At 43.0% G+C, this 23,836-nt stretch overlaps 1 protein-coding gene across 4 annotated transcripts in view; it reads left to right on the plus strand.

Moving 5' to 3' along the window:
* Positions 1-23,836, plus strand: part of LOC117499702 (signal-induced proliferation-associated 1-like protein 2) — an 85,960-nt gene that overhangs the window by 52,899 nt on the left and 9,225 nt on the right. For 3 of the 4 annotated variants that reach the window (XM_034152282.1, XM_034152284.1, XM_034152283.1), the window contains exons 9-16: positions 1,118-1,392; positions 9,649-9,903; positions 12,906-13,052; positions 14,402-14,505; positions 14,598-14,686; positions 15,893-16,266; positions 18,459-18,716; positions 21,818-21,953. In XM_034152282.1, the coding sequence (XP_034008173.1) occupies positions 1,118-1,392; positions 9,649-9,903; positions 12,906-13,052; positions 14,402-14,505; positions 14,598-14,686; positions 15,893-16,266; positions 18,459-18,716; positions 21,818-21,953 (1,638 nt within the window). The remainder of the gene's footprint in view (positions 1-1,117; positions 1,393-9,648; positions 9,904-12,905; positions 13,053-14,401; positions 14,506-14,597; positions 14,687-15,892; positions 16,267-18,458; positions 18,717-21,817; positions 21,954-23,836) is intronic. The other variant, XM_034152285.1, reaches the window with a different exon arrangement.

Below are 23,836 nucleotides of genomic sequence, written 5' to 3' on the forward strand. Positions count from 1 at the left end.
TAAAGTTGAAATCTTCCGGACAAGATGAGAAAAGTGCCGGTCAAAGGTCTTCTTTGTTATTTATTGAGCTTTAAAACAAATTGATATGATTCGATATTAAACAAACTAATTATAGTAGATTAACTACATTATTCAAAAGTGTACAGTAACTTATAATAACACGGGAATAATAAACGGAGCGCTCTCTCTCTCTCTCTCCTGACAGCCCGTCAGTATCCGTCTCATGCAGCTCGCGGATCCAGTAATGAGTGACCTGACAGTAAAACTAAACATATCTATAACTAGTTTAGGTAGTTTGAGAGGTAATTAAAATAGCTAATTGTGATTTTCTAACCTGAAGTGTGTGTTTTGCTCTGCTCACCGCTGCAGGTGATCATGCATAGCTGCGCGTCGACTCGTCAGCAGCAGCTGATCTCTCTCTCCCGTCAGATTAGACTTCACTCGCGTTTATGTCCATATCGATCAGATCTAGCTAGTTCTAGATAATGATATGACTACTGTACCTGCTTATCAAGACACCTAAACAATAAGCGTCGCTATGCAACCGGGTGAGGCCGCAAAGTATAGCGCAGCATTATGCATTTGTTTACATTCCCACCGGAACCCCGAGGCATTACCAACAGATCAACGCACAATCAACCCATACAGGACATCTCTTTCTCCACATTAAGTGTTAGACATTAGAATTGACTATTCTTGTCTGTCACATACTCTTCTTGTCTGTCACATAAGTGGCGCAACTGATGCGGTATTGTGCTAAGGGGAAATTATTTTGACCGGACATTTTGACCAGAGAGATTTAGATTTGCCGGTCTTCAGCATATTTTACCGGTCAAAGTCCGGTAATTACCGGCTAACGGAAACTCTGTGTTGAAGGCTGCTGTTGTAATAAACTGTGTCAGCGTAGAAAGCTCTTATTAAGGGATTTTAAGATCACTCAACATTTCAGGCTTGTTTTTTGTTTTCTCAGAATGATTGCATCCATTCATGTGTTGGACCTTTTTATCTACTTAAGTGTTTCTAAAGTCCTGCTGTCTTCGTGTATCTGGATAACTACAGTTAAGACAAAATGGATATACTTTTATTTTAAATAACCCTGTTTCCCTTCTGGTTCCAGATCACCACTAGAGGTTGTGAGACGTCGGAGATGACTTTGCGTCGGAATGGCCTCGGACAGCTCGGTTTCCACGTCAACTTTGAAGGCATCGTGGCCGACGTGGAGCCCTTTGGCTTCGCCTGGAAGGCGGGGCTGAGGCAGGGCAGTCGACTGGTGGAGATCTGCAAGGTGGCGGTCGCTACTCTCACCCACGAGCAAATGATCGACCTGCTGCGCACATCCGTCAGCGTCAAAGTGATTATAATCCAGCCTCACGAAGACGGAGCCCCAAGAAGGTAACTCCACCGCCACTTTCAATCAACACTACAGACAATGCTTACAAAACATATTCAGACTTCCTATTGTCTTTCATGTTTGGCTGCTGCTATGCTGTTAGTAAAACAGAGAAACAGGTGCTCCTCGAAAATGGATGAAGTCATAGCAGAAGAGTAATTTCTTCTTCTCTTTCTTGCTATGCAGCTGGGGTAAATTACCTTGACATTTGCCCTCGTGTTTGAGATTATTAGCATAAAGAAATGCTTACGTTCTGTTTTTGTTGCATGAGGCTTGATGTTGTTTGCCGCTGATTTCTCTGGAGAGGGGACAGTCTTTGTATTGATGCGGCTTTGTTGCGAGAGAAAGCTCTAGCAGGGCTGTAGAGTCACGCAGACATGGACAGTCAGCGATTCTCACTAATGATAATGAGAGGAGCTTTTTGATTAATGGCTCAGCCTTCGCTCCCATTGTGTGACAGCTCACATTTGCAGATTGCGCTTTTTAAAACCTTGCCCAATGTTCTATTCAGCAATTAGGATGGGAGTGCCTGCCATTTGTAGGGACACACACCCATGTGGAGGCTCCATTGCTCCCGTCATAAAAAAGAAAGAGCGAGGCATATTTCAAACAATCTTTTGTGATGGCAAGAGATGAAGTTCTGTGTGAAATGTTTGTTCTGAAAGCACATCTGCTTGTTTTGTCTGTGAGAGACAGACAGTCCTGTGAAATCAAATCCATCACTCTTTCACACGCGCATCTTTGTTTTGGATGTTCTGACAGAAACGTCTACCAGCGAGTGCTTTTCCCACTGTGTCGTAGATCAGCAGAGTGATTTGACAGCGAGAGAGAGAATAACTTCACTTCATCCCTTTATCCGTTTGTGAGGTTGGAGGAAATACTAAGGTTGTCAGTGAATTGCTAAAATGTCAATAAAACTTAAACAAATTATCACATTGTACATGCACATTTCTAAACAGAAGTGTTGAATTTCGATATCCTTCTGCTGGATAAGGTTGTGTTAATAACCCAGTTGTGACGATAAACAACTAATTAAAAAAGGTATCATAACACACACATGATAATGTCTTGTTGGTAGATGTTAGGCCTTGTGGATACTTTATTTCTCAGTTCATCTGGTTGCCCTTTTTACTGTCGATTGTTGCAAGGTTTTTTTGTATGCTTTTGTAGTATGGTAAGTATGGTCACGGAATCTCTTCACCTCTCTACACACATTTTGTTATGTTATTATTTCAACCAAAAATGAGACAAAAACACAAAACAAATATTTTGTTATTGCTTTAATATTGCCATTGTGAATTATTCTGTGATTGAACATTGTTAAGTGAAAATGTGACATCCTCACAGCTGGATGAAGAATTTAAGAAGACATCTATATATTGATAATACATTTTTCTTAGTTTAAAAAAAATCATCTTAATGACTTTTCAAAATACCCTGTATGAATACGATCTTACACAACTGTGCATATATGCGTCATAATGAATTCTGCATACTTGGCACGTGTTAAATATGTTTCAAGTTTTTGTCTGGCAACAGAGGAGTCACATATTTAGCCAGTTGATAGGCAAACATGCACCGTCTGTGAATCCACCGCAGCAGCCTCTCAGGCAGAACCGACATCTAATCCTCTTACCAAGAGCTGTGATGATACATGATGATACAATCGTAATCGCAGTTCAGCGTAGCAGAAAGCAGACGAAACAAACACTGTCCAAAACGATATGTCTAAAAGCATGTGTCTGAGATGTGGTCACAGGATGTAGGATTCTGTAGAAGTTGTTGACACAGATTTTGTGCCAGTGAAAGACATCTGGCTTAGTTTCACTGACTATACCAAAGCCTTAGACGGCACTTTGAATGGCCAATTAGAACGTATGGTAGTTACAAAAATGTACATATAGAACTGTGGAAAAATCTAGAACTATTCACACATATAGAAGGCTATAAAGAAGTAGATATGCGTTACATTCTGCCGTACGTCTATAATGGGTGCTATGATGCATAATTCAGTGAGCTTGACCCATATATGGCGTTGCAAACAGATGCATCTGGCAGATTAGTAGGTATTATAGCAGAAGTCCATACTGGTCAGAGCTGTTGATTTTTACATGGAGATTTCCCTGTCTAAAAGAAACACATCTTGTCATCTTCGTCCCATGAGAACCAAAAAGGCTCTGTCTGGGGTCCTGTGAATTTTCTCCCAAGGCTCCAACAAATCAAGAGGTGAGAGGTCAGGTGAAGAATCTCGAGGGCCCTCAACTCTTTTTCGCTGCTATGTCTTTGAGTTGCCAAAGTGTTGCAGTCAACAATAAGTCCTCCAGTTTCTCCACCGTTATCTCAAAGGAAAGGAATTCAGTAGGGCCCCAGTCAGTCCCCTGTGGCCACAGAGATGGGGGTTAGTCTAACAACAATGGACAAGAATCTCATGACCTCCAAACAATGTACCCTGGCTCCACATCGCTACATGACAAGGAGAAATGTTTTCATAAGAAAATGTTGGGGCTGGGAGATGTGGGTCGCCTCCTTTTATGTTTTTAAATTGTTAGAATTTCGTTCAGTCTTTGTGATTCCTCCAAATTCAGTGAGGATTGATGGGTCTTATAGCTGCTAACATTATGTTGAATGACCAGTGTGTAACATTGGTTTTGTGGCAAACCTCCTAGAGCTTGTTTATGCCCTAAATGAGTTTACTCTGCTCAGCCTGAAGTAGAGTAGAGAGCCGAGATATGGCTCTAATATTAGCCAAACCTAGTACTGTATTTATTTACACTGAAGGAAGGATGTGGTTATAGCCCAGCGCTATACCAGAGGCTTTTCCATCATCACTCTGAAAAGCTTTAAACAAGTTCAACATGTTAGCCTTGGATCAAGCTAATGAGAAAAAGATGAAATGGATTAGCTCTTTGAAACTGGAATGTGATGTACAGAGCATGGCAGGGATTGTATGTTTTGGTATATGGTCATCAGAGAACGAAGAGTAAACAAGAGGATCAGTACACTTTGGACTCAAGTAGATGATTACAACAAGACATACAAAGAGTAACAGAAACAAAAAAGCAACTGTATTTTCAGAGTAAGTGCCTTTTATGTTTTTCGTCAGACCATACTGAACTTTTTCCGTTTTAATCACAAAGATGTATGTTTAAAGTGATGGCTAACCCGAATTTAAGTGGGTTCAACCTGCACCAGCCCCCTGCTGATAATGAGAATTGCCTGTGACATTCAGATGGCCACTTGTGACCTTTCTTTTTGAAGTGTCATCAGACTTGTCATCATGGATTTTCATCTGGACTGAAGTTAAGCCGGATTTCTCACTTCCCATGCCAACACCCTGTGAAAGATAGCACGGCTAAACCAAAACTCAGAAAACCTGCATCACAAATTGCTCGCCTTAATCCTCTCACATTCTTCACGGGAGGCGCTTTTTCCTTTTAGATCATTTTGCAAAGAAGTTGTTGAAAGGGGCTTTTTTCCCTCCCTTTTTTTTGCCAACCCATGCACTTTTCCCCCACACCTGATCTTATAAAGCTCCTGAAAACGTTTCGCAAAGACCTGGTGGAGGTCACAACCTCTGTGGGTCTTTGCTGTGACATAGACTCTGACTCTGGGAATGGATTAGCATGTCCTTCAGTCGCTGGCCATGTCATTAGAGTGACGGCTCTCTGACAGAGGTCTAAGGTCCCGTTATCACACTGATCTATTGTAACTCTTTAAGACCCAGCAGCTGAAGGGGCTGATTGTTCACCTCCAACATGCCTCGCACTCTTTTTAAAATTTCAAACAAGCAATGGTGTTATTTTAGTATTGTCATGTCAAGTTGTGCCAATTGTGCTGTCAAATTACTTCCTCCGATAAGTCTATTTTTAGTCAACTGGATTTTGGTTTTGAGTTGTAAATGTTCCCAATCTCTACAAGCTCATGTTAGGCCATTGTGCTATAAGTTATAGACCAGTTAGCTGGAAGAGTGACGCAGAGTAACTGATTAGCTTTCAACTAATAAATGAGTCAGCCGACTACCACTTCTTTACTATGAATCTTTCTTGTAAACTGATTGTCTTTTATCTGTGGACAAAGGGATTTGAGGGCATCATCTTGGGCTTTGGGGAACAGCAGTGGAGATTTGTTTATAGACAACTGATTTATAGAACAAAAACAATGATCGACAAGCTAATGGAAAATGAAAATAATCTTTAGTTGCAGCCCTACATCAGTTCCTGGTGGAATCTAGAGGAAGCAGACAGCATTATTTCACACCAGTTCTTCGCTTCCTCCTCTCCTTACAACTGCCTGGACATGTCTCCTCCGGCTCAGGATTAAGTGTTGACCAAACACCAGTTTCCTGCTGTTTCTTCATGATTTATACACATCAAGTCCGAGTCCCCCTATACATTACAAACAAGAAACAGATTCCACATGCATCAGGCGATTACTATGGCTATTTCTTCTTCCAGCATAGCTTGTAGCAGCGCTGAGGGAGAGTATTAGCATCATAAGGTAAATTCACCTTGTCAGTTCTTGCTCTTTATGGCGCAAAAAAGCAGGGCAGGTGACGACGGCAGAGACCTTTCCTGTTGACAAGCTGTTAGCTAGCTTTAGTCTATTCAGAGAGTAATGTTGCGTGGCAACCTGGCGTGATCACACACACACACACAGTTAATCAAGGTAATGAGTGGGTCACAGCCCTGTTACAAGCCAATTGACCAACAGTCAAGATCTAACACAACCTTTTTCTTCTGACGCTAACAAGAAATTACTTAGGTGGGGTAGGTCATTTTGGAGAAACCAGCTAGAGTGCGCTAGAATTTGAAAATACACAACCGGAAAAAATCTGCCACTTCCTTACAGAGCCCCTCCTCCACACACGAACACGCACATGACCAATGAGGGCACGAGATAAGTTTGTGCACAGATGGAAGGCTGACAGGCAGGTAGGCCATCCAGTTATTTTAGCCGGGCCGGCTAAAATGATTGGTCGTGCTTTTTACAGTACTACGGCTTCCACAGATGACATTTTTTTTATGGATTTTTTTGTCAAAGCACTTAAGATATTCATTACTATCGGGATGTTAAGAGCATTCCATGGAATATAACAAAAAGTGTATCTCGAGCCGGTTTCTCAAACTTACCTACCCCACCTTTAATAAAAACCTCAGGCTTCACCAAAAAAAAAAAAACAATCTCTGAGATCCTCATCCACACTCAACTCGATAAATTATATCGTCTTTTACAAACGTCTTCTGTTGCTGTAATGACCCAAATTACTCTCACTTGGCCCATATGTCGAACCAGTGATGATGCTACCTAAATACATTTAAAGTGGACCTATCATGCTATATTTGAACAATATATTGTAGGGCCATACCTATATAAAGTATATAAATATAGTTTTTTTTTTTCAAAATACCAAACGGATCATGCATTTTAGCCATGCCTCATTTCGCTCTATTTGCTCTTTCCAGCCCTGTTTTTGCAGGGGGCTGATTCTGTGAGCTGCAGCTGACCACGCCCCCCTGCAGGAGAGGGGAGCGTGCTCTGATCAGCTGCTGGGCTGTCAGAAGAGGGGGAGAAAAAGAGATCTCCGTCCTCCGTGTTTTATTATATTATTATATAGAGTCGTTATTCATTTGTTTTAAAGCTCAATAAATAACAAAGAAGACCTTTGACCGGCACTTTTCTAATTTTGTCCGGAAGATTTAAACTTTAACGGACATCTTGACCGGCGAAAGAAAACCTAACTGAAACTCTGCCGCACGGTCCCCTCGTTCCTTGGAAGAGGCGGAGAGGTGGGTGTTTGTCATCTGCTGGTGGACTACCGGAAATAATTACAGTGCTTGCCTCGACGGGGAGGGATTGCATTGAATTACAGCAGCAGGAGCAAACGCTTGCCTCGGGGAGGGAGAAAAAAGCGGAGAATAAACAGAAGGGCAACCATGGCAACCATGCGAAGTCTTCTTCGCTGCTGTTGTGGCAGACTACAGCGCCACTTACAGGCCTGGCATATGTACTACAGCGTCTCCAGTGCTTTCGAGCGGCAATGGCCGGCCGTGGCCCAACCCCACATTCCCCTGATAGGTGGAGAGTTAGCCCAATAGCCGTAGTGCCACCGTCCTGACGTCAGTGAAATGTTCAAATCTGGATCAGTTTGTATCAGATCCGTTGCAGCCCCGTTTTTAGAGATTTGGGTATGGACGAAAATAGAGAGGGTTGTGTTTTCTGACACTTGGTGAGTTCCCTGAAACACCGGGGACACATATTCATGTATAAAAGTACGTACAAAAGTGCATTTTGCATGATAGGTCCCCTTTAAATAAATAATGTAAACTATGTAGGAAGTAGAGTACGCCATTGACAGTCTTTCATCGTGGATGAGGTTCCCTCGTTGGTGACATTGACCAGATGTAAGCAACATGGTGGACAAGGAGGAAGTGTGCGATGATCTTCTAGTTAGATCTTTTAACACCCACATGTCCAGTGGGAGGCCAGCTGTAAACAGCCCAGCCACCCATGGCCCAGTTTGATGAAAAGGTCTCTCTGAGAGGGATTACTCGCAGCCTTGCAATCAGCCTCCTCAAGCTCCGCTGTGTGTACATGTATGACCACAGCAGTGCATACACAGCTTTCCATCCCCCATTGGATTCTGGAGAATTGACTTTGGAGAGGGGAGGTTGGCGTAATCATAAGGGTCATGCTTGAAATGCTATTGGAGAGCTAGCATAGCACCCAGGCTGTTTAACCCCAACCCACCGACCCCGCCCTTTCAAACACACCAAGCTTCTGCCCAGCCCCAAAGATTAATGTTGCATGAAATGGCCTCACAGGCCTTGTCCATCCTGGAGATCCTCAGTGATGTTAGCAGTAATGGGATGGAGATGGAGGGAGGAAAAGACCTCCTGTGCAGAGCTACTCAGGGGAGACCTATATCTGATTAAGTGGCAAGCACAGATTTTCGACTATTAAAAAAGGCAAAGTGTTTTCCACTAGTTTCTATGCGTCTCCGATGTGGCCATGAATCTGTGTCCAGGCATGTGTGTGCCAACAAAACACACACACACACATGCACACGCACACGCACACGCACACATACACACGCATGCATGCATGCCTGCACATGGATGGACACACTATATTTAGATGTCCGCTCCTGGCTAACTATTCCTGACAGCATTAGTGTGTTTTGGTGTAGTCATGGAAATGGAAGAATGATTCCCCTCCCCCCCGAATGTTCAGGGTCACAGTGTTGTACTGTAACAGCTGAAATCTGCCCGGTAATGCAATAGTAGAAATGTTATTAATTAATGGAAGAAAATAGTAATGTAGTGTTAAGTAGGATTTTATTACATTACTAATAAAAAAGATGTGTTATCATTATGACTCAATGACTAAAAATGAAGGTTAGTTAAACTGTTATTCTTATGATTCATTAGATCTTTCATTATGAATTGTAATTGTAGATGGATGCAAACTGTTAATTAGTAAATGTGGAATGTGACTGTCACTTTAACATCGTTCTAGTTGTATAATTCATCTACTTTGAACACTTCATTTAAAATTTTAATTTTGACGTCAATGAAAATAAGTTGAAAGGTTATTCAAACAATCCCAAAGAAATAAAACACTAAGTGGATCACAGCCACAGAACTAAATAAAAAGTCTGCCAGACAGGCTTGCATAAATAGTCATTTAAAAAGGTAGTAACTATGAACAGTGTTAAACAGTACACCTACTCATGTAGCCACTCATGTAGCCAGGCAGGCCAGAGTCCTTATGGATACTCGATGACAATGACTCTGCAAAGAAAAACATTTCCCCAAATGATCTCAAATCTACTCTGTTTTAGGTTTGTGCAGAAGCAGTTTTTCCATTTAAATAATAGACAACATGTCCTTGAGCCAATGCACAAAGTGCTAGGTCAGGAGAATACGTTTTTTAAGAGCAGAGCAATCTGTCGTACAAAATGCCTTTGTTGGGATGAATGTATCTGGAATAGAAAGGTGTATAAAATCACCATGTACTGAACAGAACGTTAATGAACGTAGATGTTTCTTAGAAGCACCGATTGTGACTGTTCACTTAGGTCCTTACAGCTAAATGCCTAGTAAAAATTAATTGATACGGCATGTTAACTTAGATTTTAGTCGCTAATAAATATGGAGTGCAACCTGAAATGCAACTTAACTGAAGCCTTTACCTACTGGCCTCATTCCTGACCTTTAACTTTATTTGTTGTCTCCTTGCACATCCTCCTTCCCACTCAGGGGCTGCTCCGAGCTCTACCGCATACCCATGGTGGAGTACAAGGTCGACAGCGAGGGCACACCCTGCGAGTACAAGACGCCCTTCAGGAGAAACACCACCTGGCACCGGGTGCCCGCGACCGGCGGAGCACCTCTCTCCCGGGGCTCGCCCACACAGGGCCCTGATCGCCTGCAGTGCCAGGAGATCCTCCGGCAGCACCAGGCTAACATCCCAAGAAGCACCTCCTTTGATAGGAAGCTGCCAGATGGGTCCAGGTAACTCTAGACTTTAAAAATAAAGATAATCAAATAAGTTTTGTTCACTGCCTTTTTGTTGATCCCCTAAAAATAAAGAAACACAACTTGAGACAATTATCTGCCTGACAAGGAGGACTACTTTTGTGCAAAAACATGATCTTTTTTTGGGATGAAAGTGAACGAAAAAAACAAAATGCTTTTTCTTTCAACACACTCTTAGAAGGCAAGCTTTCAACCTTGTTTTTAGAAAGCTAGGCAGAGCAAAGCTTGCGATCAAACATCACAACGCTCAAAAAGATCCAATCCTTTGAGATGAAATCTTTGAACTCTGAGCCTCTCTCATTTAGAGAAGAGCTGCAATATCACTTTGAGGGGCTGTTATTGTGTTCAGTTATTTGCATGCATATAAATGGAGCATTTTAATCCAATGAATTCAGGGCTTCCCTTTCATCTCCCTTTAGATGATAAGGCCACAATTGGACTTTGTTCCTGTCCTAGACGGTGTCTCTTTTGGACATCTCCATTGAGCCATGTAAAGCAGTGATTTGTTCGTTCTAATGAAACCCCTACAGTCATGATAACCTTTCCAGTGTGTCACATCGACCCCCTCTGGTGTTGTCTGTTCTGACTATACTGGGATAATGGTCGCCTTCTCTGCCTAATCAGAGTCCCTGGCAGCGGGAGCACTCCATTCTCCCTGGCTCTCTCTCTCCCTCCCCACCCCTCCTTCTCCCCGCTCCCTCCCTCTTCCTGCACCCTGCTGAGGAGGAGGTGATGGGGACACTGACACAGCTCAGCTCATCTCATCCAATTACTGCAGAAACAAAGAGAGTGCTCTTCCGCGGACCACAATATGTAGCTCCCCAGAGGGAGTGGGAGAAGAGGAAAGGGGAAGAAGGAGTCGTACACTGAAGAGGGTTGGTGGGAGAGAGACAGGAGGGGAATATTATACAGACACTTAAAATACAAATACAATCATAAATACAAAAATGTAGATCGGCAGCACCGATTTCCCAGGGTGTACTTCTGCAAATGCCAGGGGGTACGTGGAAAGGCTGTTGAGAAGCCCAAGCAAAATAGATTATTGTTTTTTATTTATATATTGAGCAATTTTAAGATGCCAAGCAGAGAAGTCTAGTCTGCTCGCTATCAGTAATTTATCAAATATTTAAATAGTTAGCCATAGGTGTCCATTGGAAACCCAAACATACTGACCTTCATATAGACAGTTTGATTGTTTTCAAACATTATCGTAATATTCTGAACATGACGGGTGGTGTCAATAAAAGTGTACTTGATTTCATTTCAAATCAATGTGGTTGGGGAGGTGTTTAACAAAAGATATAAGGAAACCACTGCTCCATTTAGCTGGATCCACACCTGGCACTGTAAAATATGACACCTAATATGCAGCCAACTGGGACAGAACACTAATCTCTATAGCCTTGCATGCTATTGCAGCACAGAGAGAAAATTAAAGTTCAATATTCCCTCATTTAGACCTTTACATTATGTCAAGAGAACAAGAGAAGGAGAACAAAAGCAGCTGTTGCCGTTTCATATTAAATTGCCTGGACTCGGCTGAGACAACCGACACTTCAGCCTTGGAGGAAAAGAGCGGTCCGGCCAAAGCGTTCGATGATGTGTTCCCTGACTGAGCTACTGACAGTTTAGTGAATTTCCTATGGAGGTCTAGAAAAAGGAAACCTGATGACAAAGCAGTAAGGGCAATCATTTGACAGCTTCTCAATAGCAATTTGAAATGTGATGTGAATGTGAATTATTAGGTTTAACTGGATTCTTTTCATGAAATGTACCTTCATATTTCTGATCTTTGAATGATCCCTTATACTTATTGGAAAATATACACATTTTGGAAGCCTCACTCCGACCCAATCTAAAACTCCTTACATAAACAAATAGATAAAAGAAAGAGTATGCAACCTGACAGGAGACTTAATGTGAAAGCAATCCTGCATATGTTATTGTAGTCTTGTATCTGTCCGGTCGTTTTACCTTCTCTTGTGTGTTGGTTAAAAGGCCTCTAGGCAGCAGACATAACTTGAATCCAGTGTTTATGTAACACTTGAGTCAGCAAACATACGTCTTGTCTCAAGGCATTAAGTCAGTTCCCTACTGCAAGACACTTTTGATAATTTGAGCTGAGATCATGCTCAAAGTCCAAGTAAGTAAATGACGTAACGTCTTTAAGAGGTTGTGTAAAAAGCAGTTCAAGAGCAGAGTCAAGATTGTGTCTTAAAGCTCAGGAATCCAACACATCCTCTTACGTGCACAAGCTACTTGTGACTTTTACTCTACATACACACAGGGCTGCACCATCTGGATTACCCACTGCAGCGTATTACCATAACTAATCTTCTGTTTCTGTTTGTCTTTGGAGAACAAGACACCTTCTCCCTCACTGGCAGCTCTCACATTTTCTTAGAGATTATCCACGGTGCTCACACGCAAAGGACTGGAGTGACAGCCAATAATAAAGTCATTACATCTGCACAGTGAGGGATAGAAAGTTTTTATAGTTGTGAACTGTCGGTTGCTAGAGAGTCTACTTTAGTTATTGAGTATACAATTGTTTCAAATAATAATATGTACAGACAGAGCAGCTCTAAGATTATTGGTATAGCAATTACTTGATCGACAGAAAAATAATTGTCTTTTAATTTGCAGATGTCATCATCTCAAAACAATTCACTACTTTTCTTTGTTTTGTATCATTGTGAATTGAATATCCAATCGTTTTGGTTGAACAAAAGAAGCAGTTTGAAGATTTCACTCTGAGCTATGGGAATCTATGAGTTTCATGTTCATATTTTGTCCCTCTACTGTGACATCCATATTTCAGCCTTTGCAGACCATTTGCATACACAACCTGTCTAACACACTGCAGAAAGAAAATAACCCAAACCAGCTTTAAAGGGCCCCTTTAATTGCAGCCAAAGCTTTGACAATCTATGACGGTGTTTCTTACACACAGTGTTTCTTTGCCACTGTTTCTGCAGGACGATGCAGGACATGGAGAACCCCCAGGTCACGTCATGCAACAAGGGAGACCAGCACTACCGCAGCTCCCCCAGTAACCAGTCCTCCTCCAGTGATCCCGGACCCTGTGGCAGCGGCACCTGGTCCCAGCAGCCCGGATACGATGGGTACGGGACCACAGCAGTCTTTTGAAACAGCCTTGTAAAAAGTCACTCCATGAATATGCGGCTCTGCAGTAATGAATGCAGCGACAATCAGTCCCAGCACTATTACCGAGATCTTGCAATTTTGCAAAATGACAGCAATTTTTTCCACGTGAAATGATCAAATCATCAGTGCATTTTTGGCCATTCGTCACTCTGTTACAGGAAGAGTTCCAACAAAATGAGGCCTCACAGGGTCTAATACCACATCCAGAGTTTAAAATTAGGGCAGATGATAGGGGATGATTTTTATGTATGAGTTTCTTTTAATTTAACATGCATTCTGATCATTTCCATTCGAACTGAAAGCCTTACTTTCATGGTTACATTCAGAAGAACATAAAGGCTAGCTCAAACACAAATGGCCACTTTGAAAATCAAGCCACTCCGTTTTATTCACATAAAAGAAATCCAAGCCCAGTACAGTATTTCTGGTGTGAACTTCACATCCTTCTTCTTCTGTTCTGAATATTCAGTAAGGACTAGCACTTAAATATGATAGGAAGTGCTTATAAAGAATTCTTTGTTGTTCTTACCTACTGCAAGTAAAGTGCCACTTTAGCAAACTACAATGTGATTTTGGAGAAAGACAGCTTTTGATGAAGAAAAAATAAATCCTAAAAGAGAAGTATCTTAGCTGGTGTCAAAATGAAAGTAGCCAGGAAGAGGTTTTTTCTGTCAATGTTTTTCAGTTTGTGTTTTATCTCCTCAACAGCACATATAAATCGCTTTTATTCCTGCTTTCAATCATATAATGGTATGCAGGGCTTCAGACTGCACAGGCGTAACATGTGTCAAACTGAGTAGAACCCTTCGGAGACCGCTGTCTGTCTGTAAGTGGTTACAGACTGACAAGAGGCTTAGCTTCACACTGCTGCCTTTCTGTCAGAGGCCTCAAAAGTGTACTGAACTCTCAGTGATCACTGCGGCCTGTCAGAGCCGAGGCAGACTCACAGACAAGCCGATTGATCTCCGGTTAGAGCTAAAGATCAGCAGACACTGTGACCTCTGTTCATCTGTCTTAACCTTTATTACATGTAGCTCTTTAGGATTTAATTAAGACCCGCATTGAAAACATTTGCTGCTCTTTTCCCTTTGTCAAGAGCAAAATAGCGCCTGGCTTGGAAAATCGAATGAAAGGAGGTCTTCTGTCAGCGTTGTCTGGCAGCTTCTTTATTCTATTATAAGCTCAAGTGATTTGACCTTAAATGATCTTCAGCTAATTGCTGTACATACAGCAGTAAATGCATTGAAACCTTTCTCTGACTAGAATACAAGGTTCACTCTGTGTCCAATCCACTTTCTGCCTTCAGGTGTCCCTCCCCAATCCTCCATGAGCAGGCAGGTGACCTCCAGGGGGGAGACGGAGAGATCCACAGGGAGCGGGAGCCCACCCTGGAGAGGACCAGATCTGCAGGTGAGTCCTATGTTCTAACAAAGTTTCTTTTTTGCTGCATATTCACACTTTTGCACTTCTACATGCTTAGCTTTTTTATTTTCTGTCCACAGAGGCCAAATGGCACATCCCCTCCACCAAGATCCTGAACCCTCTGAAGCAGAGAGAAGGCAGCAAAGACTCTCCCAACAAGCTTTCCAGGGTAAATGTCTGACCTACTCTGTCTATGCAACATTTAATGGAAGTGTTTGGAAATTTGTTGTCAACTTGCTGTGAAAGGGCACACCATTTAAAAGCTTTTAAAGCAGCCTCTACAGTACCTGTGCTGCAGTAAATGCCCAACTCTGCTCTGTCGGATCTGCTTTTCCCCACATCAGTGTTTGAGCCAGGGTGAGGTCAAATTGCCCTTTATTGTGCTTTGCAGCAACCAGGAGCTCAATTGGGATATCCAACCTCATGTCGTCCCCTCGAGTCGCTCTTTGCACTTATCACTTTCCCTTCATCAGCATGCTAACGGGGGTCTCAGCTCATCACCGTTTGGGGTTGTCTCACACTTTTCTAGGACACATTTTCCTCGAAGGTTGAATATATTAAGTGCTCGCGCCTCTCATTTTCTCCTTTCTCTATATTCCCCTCTCATTTATAAAAAAATGTGGCCCATTCACCATCTCTCCTTCCGTCTTTCCTTTCTCCTTCTGATGCCAGAGGCTGCTGGATTCAGCTAACAGCATCTTTTAGTGCTTTCAGTGCCATTCCCTCAGCATTCTCTCTTCATAATGCTCACAGCCTTTCCCCCCCTTTTTTTCATGTAAGAGTAGCTGTTTTTGATGTGATGCAATTTAATATGCTTTCATGATTTAGCAGTGTTTAGCATAGCATGATGAAGCAAACATGTCATTATCATGAAGTCTTAGTTCATATTCTTCAATCAGACATATCTGTTAACCCCATTTCACTAGAGGTTGGTTTTTGAGTAAATACATTAACATTTTTTGGTTGCTGTTCTACAATTTAGATGCCTCAAACTAAATTAGACATGGCCTTGCATATTTCACATCCATATTTTTATCCTAATCATGAACAGCGACAGCTTTCTGATCAAAACCTAACAAGATGCAATACATTCCTTTTTATAAACTAATTTAGGAGCTAGATCATGTGTATTTCTCACAGAGGAAGTCAAAAACAAAGTATGTACATTAAGCATATCCTCTTTTTATATTCCTTGTCAACTAGCCATGGGCTTGAGGAAGCCTCAGAACATGAACATGTGATGTAGCCTGATGGGTTAACCCATCCCCCCGTTTTGCACCAAGCATGTTAGAGCAACCGTAAAAATGATTTGACTTCTTCTGATTTACTGTATTTGTATCTTCTTTAACCCTCCTGCTCTGTCTTTTTCTACCAGACTGGCGATAAAAACTCAAGCCACTCAAGTAGCAACACCCTCTCGAGCAACGCCTCAAGCAACAGCGACGATAAGCACTTTGGCTCGGGAGACTTGATGGACCCGGAGATGCTGGGCCTCACTTACATCAAAGGGGCGTCCACGGACAGCGGCATCGACACGAATCCATGCGTCGCCCCCGGGGCCCGGGTGCTGCTGCAGGGCAGGGTGGGGGAGCAGGGACACCCCTGGGCGTCGGAGCACCATGAGGACGGGGCGTCAGAAGAGGATCATGGGAAACTGTACATGCCGCACGGCTACGCGTCGGCCATTATGTCTAGTCATGTGACAGAAGGAAGCATCGGAGACCTAAGCGAGATCTCATCCCATTCAAGGTAAAGTGAAGAGACAGGAAGTGTGTTTTTTTTTTTTTTTTTTTTTTCCTAAAATATTTTTTATTTGCAGTTTTTATTTGTTTTAGGTATCTACTGTTTTGCTGCTGGAAAAAGTGTTTGTGGTCAGTCAAGTTAGATGGGAGACCTATTGAATCTAAACTGCTCTGAATGTCTATGCTAAGACATTTGAATGTTATGTTTTCCTTTTATTTGTCACCACACTGTATACTCCTACACTCGCCAATTTTGATTGTGATGTTCTACCTTCAATTGACAATTACTTGAATGTTGTGGCTTAATTGGGTGTTGGCTTATTGATTTGTCCACTGATAAAAATCACTGCCTTTTCATGGTATGTATCTCGGAGCAATATCCGCTGTGTCCAAACACGTGGTTACAGTCACACACACACACCGCCGCCGGCAATCTCTTCAGCCACATTATCTGTTCTTTTAAACACAGAAGCAAACGCGATTGCACAAAAGGCCGTTTGCTGGCTGTTAGCTGACCTTTTCACCCAACCGTGCTCTGCACTCCTGACCCGCTGCTTGACTCATCCAGCTGTGCTGAAGCCAGTGGGGGGGGGGCTGCTGTCAGGCCAGGGCAACGCGGGGGGAGGTTTCATCACACAGTAATCCAAGTCCTTGTCACCAGACTGGGACCCATCTGGGAAAGAGGAGGGGTGTGAGAGAGGGTTGGCCCTGCAGCCATTCACAGTCTGTCTCTATGAAATGGAATGGGTATCTATATGTTTATGGGGTACAGGATTATGTTAGCGCAATCTGTTGAGATCAGTGACCTGTTTGGGAGGCGTCAGAGCTGTCCACTCCAGGACATCATTCAGAAATGAGTTAAGAGCCCCTGCCATCACCTTGAATACTCCGATGCTTCCCACCTTTTACGTAATGGGCTTTGACACCCGGATGTCATCTGAACAAACAGTGAAGCAGCAGGAGCACATTTCGCAGGGTGTGGCCCAGATGGTCATGAATATGGAAACAGAGTGTGTAGTGCCCACAGCTTAAGCCAACTCCAATGTCTCTGAGGTATTTTAGAAGAATGTTGCTGAAAGTTTTCCAACAGACAACAAGACCTTAGGACTAAAACCTGGCATCTATATGTTACAGTTTGGCAGCTAACCAGGCATGTAATATGGAACAAACACTGTCTTCCCTAGATGATATAAAAGGTATGAATAGGAAACCATAGTATATGTCTCATTCTGGGGGATTAGCTTTACATTGCAAAGGATGCACTGTGAGCCATTTTAAAAGGAGCAAAGACAGGCAGAGCGCTCTTTGTCTGATGCATGGCTCATTTTCTCATCACTGTCAAATACAATTCACTCATTCTGCATTAATGCCTTACGTAAGGATACAGAGTTATTCTAGGCATTTTCACCAAGTTGAAACATTAGTGAAGAAAAGGCTCAAAGCTTAAAAAGAAAGGATTGTGTGATGTGCTGTGAATGTAAACAATAATGAGAGAATGATTTGGTGAGAATAGGAGGGAAATTGTAAAGTGTTTTGTCCATTAAGAAAGAAAGGCACTATATACATGCAATCCATTCACTACCCATTTACCATGAAACAAACTCTGCTTTAGTAGGGTTAGGGCTACATAAGGGTTAATGTAGGGGAATATCACTACAATACTAACCATTTTAGTGAAAAACCTTTTTTTCTCTATAAATAAATCATTACTTAGACTATTTGATCATAGGTGCAAGAGTATGTTCCTCCAAATAAAAAAGAAAAAGAAACATTTTCCCACTTACCTTGTGATATCTAGCCTAGCATTTGTTTATGCCAAGTCTAGTCAGAGTAACGGGAAAATACCCTTCTGTCTAAATCAAATAGACTGACCCTTTAATACGGTTTGTCAGTTGATATTTGACTAAATGTTTAAAGGACAAAGTTCAGCAGTAATATTTACGTGCTGGACTGGTTTTGAGTCATCTTCCAATGTAGGTCAGAGGTGAATTAGCTTGACTCTGTGGAGGAGATGATGTCATCATGTCCATGCCAACAGCGGAGCTTTCATCAATCACTTTAAGTTGAAAATCATTCGAGCGAGTTGACTAATAGCACATTTTGTCATTGTTGATGTTTGTTTATGCTTTCATGTTTTTTCATTCATTTTGATCACTTATGAGTTACATTATCCTTTTTCTTTTGTTGCTGTTTGGTCAGTGGCTCTCACCACTCTGGCAGTCCATTGGCCCGCGGTGCCAGATACTGTATGTCAGCTGACTCCTCCAAGGTGTACACCATCCCCCAGAGCAGCAGCACAGGGCCAGAGCCAGAGCTGGGGCCGGGACCCAGCTCAGAGGCCTGTGGACAGACACGCCCACTGTCCGGTTGCACACTCCCAGTGGGCATGAAGACGAATGATGATGAGGATGAAGATGCCCACTGCACTGAGGGACCTCCCAACATTTCAGAGTGTGGGTGAGTGTGTGTGAGAGACAAAGCAAGAGAGATCATGTATAAGATCATCACCAAATGCGCTCCTAAACCACTAATAGAAATGTTTTCCTCGTTCACATCAAGTTCAGTAGCCATCATGCAAAGTTAGATGACACTCTTTTTAATCACGAACGATAGGCGCTGCTTCTCTTCCTGTAGAGGCTTCTCCAAGAGTTTCTGTTGCACTAGAGTCAGACCAATTCCAATACAAGTGCCCCCCCCCCTCCATCAGCTCACCCAGTGTGCATAAACTGGCCTTGATTGAAGCAGACAGCCACAAAATAAATAAGCTCAATGAAGCCGCGGACATAATACACTTGGCACATGTCACTTGCAGTTATTGATTGTTCCCGTGAAGCCGCGTCCCCGTGGACTGCCGGGCTGAGCCTCTACCAGATGAGCATCTCTGCTGGGAGCCAAGCAACAATCCGCACACAAAAACACACGGCTGCCACAGCCCAAGGACACACCCCGCCACACAATAGCCTAATAGAAATACCGCAGAGGAAGAGGAATGCATGCAGACGCTCAGCCAGGTTGAGATTGTTTACTCCCCTCAGACTTTATATAAGCAGTGACGACTGACTGTATCTGTCTGATGATTAAATGGTTTTCTGTAGAGAACAGAGAGCCATTGACGGTGAAATTGAAACACAGCTTTGATTGTGTGTGTGTATGTGTGTGTGTGCGCTTTCCAAGGTGTTTGTGTCCGGGCTGCTGTGGGCATATTTTAAAAGGGGTTAAATGTGAGAGTTGCCCTGGAAGACACCCCCTGCTTTAGCTCCCAAGTAATTTCATTAAGCCTGTGAAATGTGCCACTTAAGGACTATGTGATTGATTGTCATCTCCTGCCGACTTATGAAAAAGCTCCATAATTCAGTTACCCTCCCCATTGTTTGTTTTTATATTCCCACAGTTTTATTTCATCTTACATAAGCGCCTCATGATGAATGGCCTAATATTACTCACAGATATTGTAACATAATGAAGTTTCTCTTCCCCCTTTCTAAAAATGTTTTCTCATTTGCTCTAACACTGTATGTAACGCAGGATGTGTGCCTCCTAACCCTCGGCTGTTTCTCTCTTGCTTCTTGTTCCAGAGGAGCGGAGAGCTTGTTAGCCTTCCTCCTCAAAATGCTGTCTGATCGTTCAAGGTACTCAGTTAGTCAAAGTCAACCCCCCATGGCCCAGTCTGCTCCCCCCCCCCACACACATCTCCCCAGCCCCCACCCTTTGTCCCAGAATCACCTCCCCACTCGTGACACACGCTGAGAGTGGAGGACAACAAGCTGTGCGTCAGTGGCTGTGACATTTCTGCTGTATCTCCTCCCAAATCCTGCTGTGTACTGTCCACAATACTTACTCCTTATCAGCCGCCATGGTGATAGAGAGAGGAGGTGACATGCAACAAGCTGTCTAAACCCAAAACAGGCATGTTGTGGTTAAGTGCGCCCCAACACCCCCTCTCTTTTTCTTCTCTATGTTTTAGCCTTTGTGGTCCAGTGAAGTGTCTGTAACAGTGATTGGCAGCAAGACACTCCACAACGGACAGGCTGGTTTGAAAGGAGTGTTTTGTTTTAAAACCACAACTACGAAAACAGAAATTCACTTCAGACTTTAAAAACCGGACATCCTTGAAGGAATTATGTATGATAAACATCTCCGTAAAAATAGTAACCAAGTGTAGGCTTAAAATAGTACAATCGATCAAAATCTGTTTATTTCACAGGTCTCATTTTAATAAATCTCTTGAACTAAACTGCCTGCGAAAAACTAAAAGTTATTTCAAATATGAAGTCATGTTTGTCTCGGCTTAGACCAACCGTCTCACAAATCACAAAAATGTATGTAAAAGTTTGAGAGAAGTGCAGGCTGATTGCACAAATTAGAGAAGAGAGGACAAGAGTTGTGAGTAGAGGCTGTCAAATCTGAATATATTAATATTTATAGCATCTGGAGCCCCTTTTTGTCTTGTGTTATGATTTATGGCATCATGACTGTGTTATACTGCACAAAATATATGTTTTAGTTATTTCATCTTCTAGTCATGAGTAAGCCGTTTCCTCGGATTCAAGTTGTTTACTTGTTTAAAGTAGAAGGGACAGAGGAAGGTAACATCAACATGCAATCAAAAATCTTTTTCTATCATCATTTATTTAATTTTTCCATTATCTTCGCTAGTATACCAAGCTTAATTCATGTTTTCCCCTGGATGCAGCCTTCAGAATACATCACTTTTATTTTAACCAGGCATCTCATGGATCAGTCAGAATGCTTTCGGCAATCACACATTTGCTATACCGTCTATTAGGGCTTGGTTGCCATGGTGCCAAAAGCTTAAAACAGGGCAACTCTCAGCACCAGTGTCTAGGTAACCGTCAGCCAGGCTGCCCATCGTCTCACCGTGATGCAGATCCCCCACGGCCATCTAGCGCCCTGCCAACAGCACTCAGTGTGTCATGCTCACAGGCTGCTCACTTAAAGCAGAGGTCTCACAGCCACACACCACTTCACCAGGCAGGTCAGTCACATCCTCCCTTCCCAGTAAAACTCCTCAACACACCCAGCACCCTGAAAATCATGACAGACAGAAACACTGCAGAAACAAAACATGTCACTTCTTGTTGATCCTTTGCCAATCCTGTCTAGCAGCTCTTGTGTTCTCTGTTGTTGTCTGAAATCTCCTCCACAGTGTGTGGTTTGCACTTGTCTCTGAATGTAATGTTGGTCCGAACCTTCTTTCCTCCTTCCTTTCTCCCTCTCACAGCCTGGCTGCATTCCTCACAGTGTCTTTAACCATCGGTTTGGCAGAGTGAGATGGGACAGGGTGGGATTGAAAATCAATTCCCTCCCTGCTCCCTTCTCCAGCCCAAGTTCACCTGACTAGCATGGAGGCACCTGATGTTGGCATGCTAAGACTGATCCACCCTGAACCCTTTTGTGTGATACTGACATTATTTTCTAAATAGCTGGGGCAAGCAGTGAAGGCCCGAGGCCTCCAATGCAGGAAGTGGCTCTTATATGACCTTTCTGATGAGCTCTGCTCTTCTGTGTCCCCCCCCCCTCATCTGTATGGTTTACAGGCAGCTGTACGCAGAGGAGGCCTGCAGGCTCCAGGCTGCCGAGCAGGATGGGAAATCGCTGCAGAGACTTTCGAAGGAAGAATATCTTAAAATGATGCTCCTGGACAGCCCTCCAGGAGAAGACAGAAGTCGGAAGGTAAGGTCATCGTAGCTGATTGACTAACTAACCTATTAATGGCACAGTCATTTTGAGGTTGACAAATAAAACCTGTTGAAACTGTGAAATAATGATTGATAGCGTGATGACATGACATTGTTAGGATCGACCACAAACCCCTCAGGCTATTTTATCATGCTGACTTAACAGGCGTACTACCAACAGGGACAGAACCAGATTAGATAGCCTCTTGCTGAGAACCAACTAAAAGCCGGACAAACATCTGCTCCCGATCAGCCACTCCTGCTGCTGAGCTCACAGCTGATCCAACTCGTCTCTTCCGACACAAGACACTTTCAGTCCCCAATTGACTGGCACAGAGTGTTTGGATAATTTCATTTATAATGGGGTCTGAGTTTGCTCAGTCGGGATGTCATGGATTAAAGGCAGGGAGTTGCACAGAGTGCATCGATGTTTGATGTTCCTGCAGACTCTATTAATTGCATCTTCCATTTGCCCAACCCCCCATCCATTATCTACCCGGAAGGGACCCTGGAGACGTACAAATGGGTTATTTTTGGATGCTGCTCGATCCTAATATAAATGCACTTCATTCTTACAGAAGATAGAAGGCATGCCCTCTTGCACAAGCAGACCATGTCCCTCACACGAAGCAGCTGTGTGCTCTGATCGGTTTGCCTTGTTGTTCACTGGGCTTCCAGTATATAAAATGTGATGCTTACAAGAGAACCATGCGGTGTCGGTGCCTAAAATGAAAGCAGGTGTGTCAGGCCGTTGCTGTGATTTCCTTCTAGTTTCCACAAAGAATGAAAACAACTGGTGCACAGTACTGTATGTTGGATCCAAAGAGCGGTATATTCTTTGTTGTAACCTCAATCTCCAGTCTGATTCAGTATGATCATACAATGTGTGGAAAAGGCAGCCTGGGAAAGAGATGCATGGAGGAGGGCACAGAGCCAGAAACTCCAACCATATAAACATCTGATCCCTATAAACACATACTGTTCTCTCTCCGGGAGCAGCTTCTCCGGGACTGCATGTTTTCAATCATCAGCTGGCACGTAAAGGATTATAAATACAGTAATGACAATGTAGGAAACATTGTTGATTTATGACACATTTAATAAATGCGTTTGATCGTTAAAAGGTTAATTCGTGTGTCACTTCCGGTAGTCACCCGATGCCAGTCTTTGTGTTAGTGAGCAGGTGCGGAGAGATTTCCCTCGCCGGCCACGGTGTCCGCTGAGACGCCGTGCCACAAACAGGCAGACTATTGTGTAGCTGACGTAAAGGAAAGGCCGCTCACAGCTCATTCTCCCACAGCGTTCCTCTTTTGAACCTCCTGTGGGAAAGAAAAAAAGCATCTGAATAGGTGGTTGTCCGACACATCCTCCCAAGTGGCACGTCAAAGGGTTTCTTATGCTGGTTGTTGTCTTTGTTCAGAGCGAGCACCGAGGGAAAGAAAGTCAGGAAAAATCTCGGTAGATGTGTCACTGCTGCCTCGCCTGATAAGAGCGTTGCATTTGTGCAAAGGAATTCAAACAGCCCAAATCAGAGAGAGCACTGTTGCCAGCTGAGGTGGATTTAGACACACTGAAATAGTTGATAATCTTTCAGGTTTGATTAAAGCAACATTTTCCGCATAATGTGCAGTTAACCGACGCCAAGATGTGTTCGGATGTGTTGCTGTAGATAGAATAAATAAAAGGCTTCTGAAAAAACATTAAGCCCTTTTTGCAAATGGTTTCATTTAGACCGACTCCATGTATTAGATCTTTAAATCTGTGCTATTTTTGTTTTATATGAGAGAGCAGCAAATCCTGTTCAAAGTTGTTTTGATGAGCGAGGAGCGTTATGGGGTCTAATCTTGTAAAGTTGGGTGGGAAAACGTGCAGTTAGAC

The sequence above is a fragment of the Trematomus bernacchii genome, unplaced genomic scaffold, assembly GCF_902827165.1.
Source record: "Trematomus bernacchii unplaced genomic scaffold, fTreBer1.1, whole genome shotgun sequence".
NCBI lineage: Eukaryota > Metazoa > Chordata > Actinopteri > Perciformes > Nototheniidae > Trematomus > Trematomus bernacchii.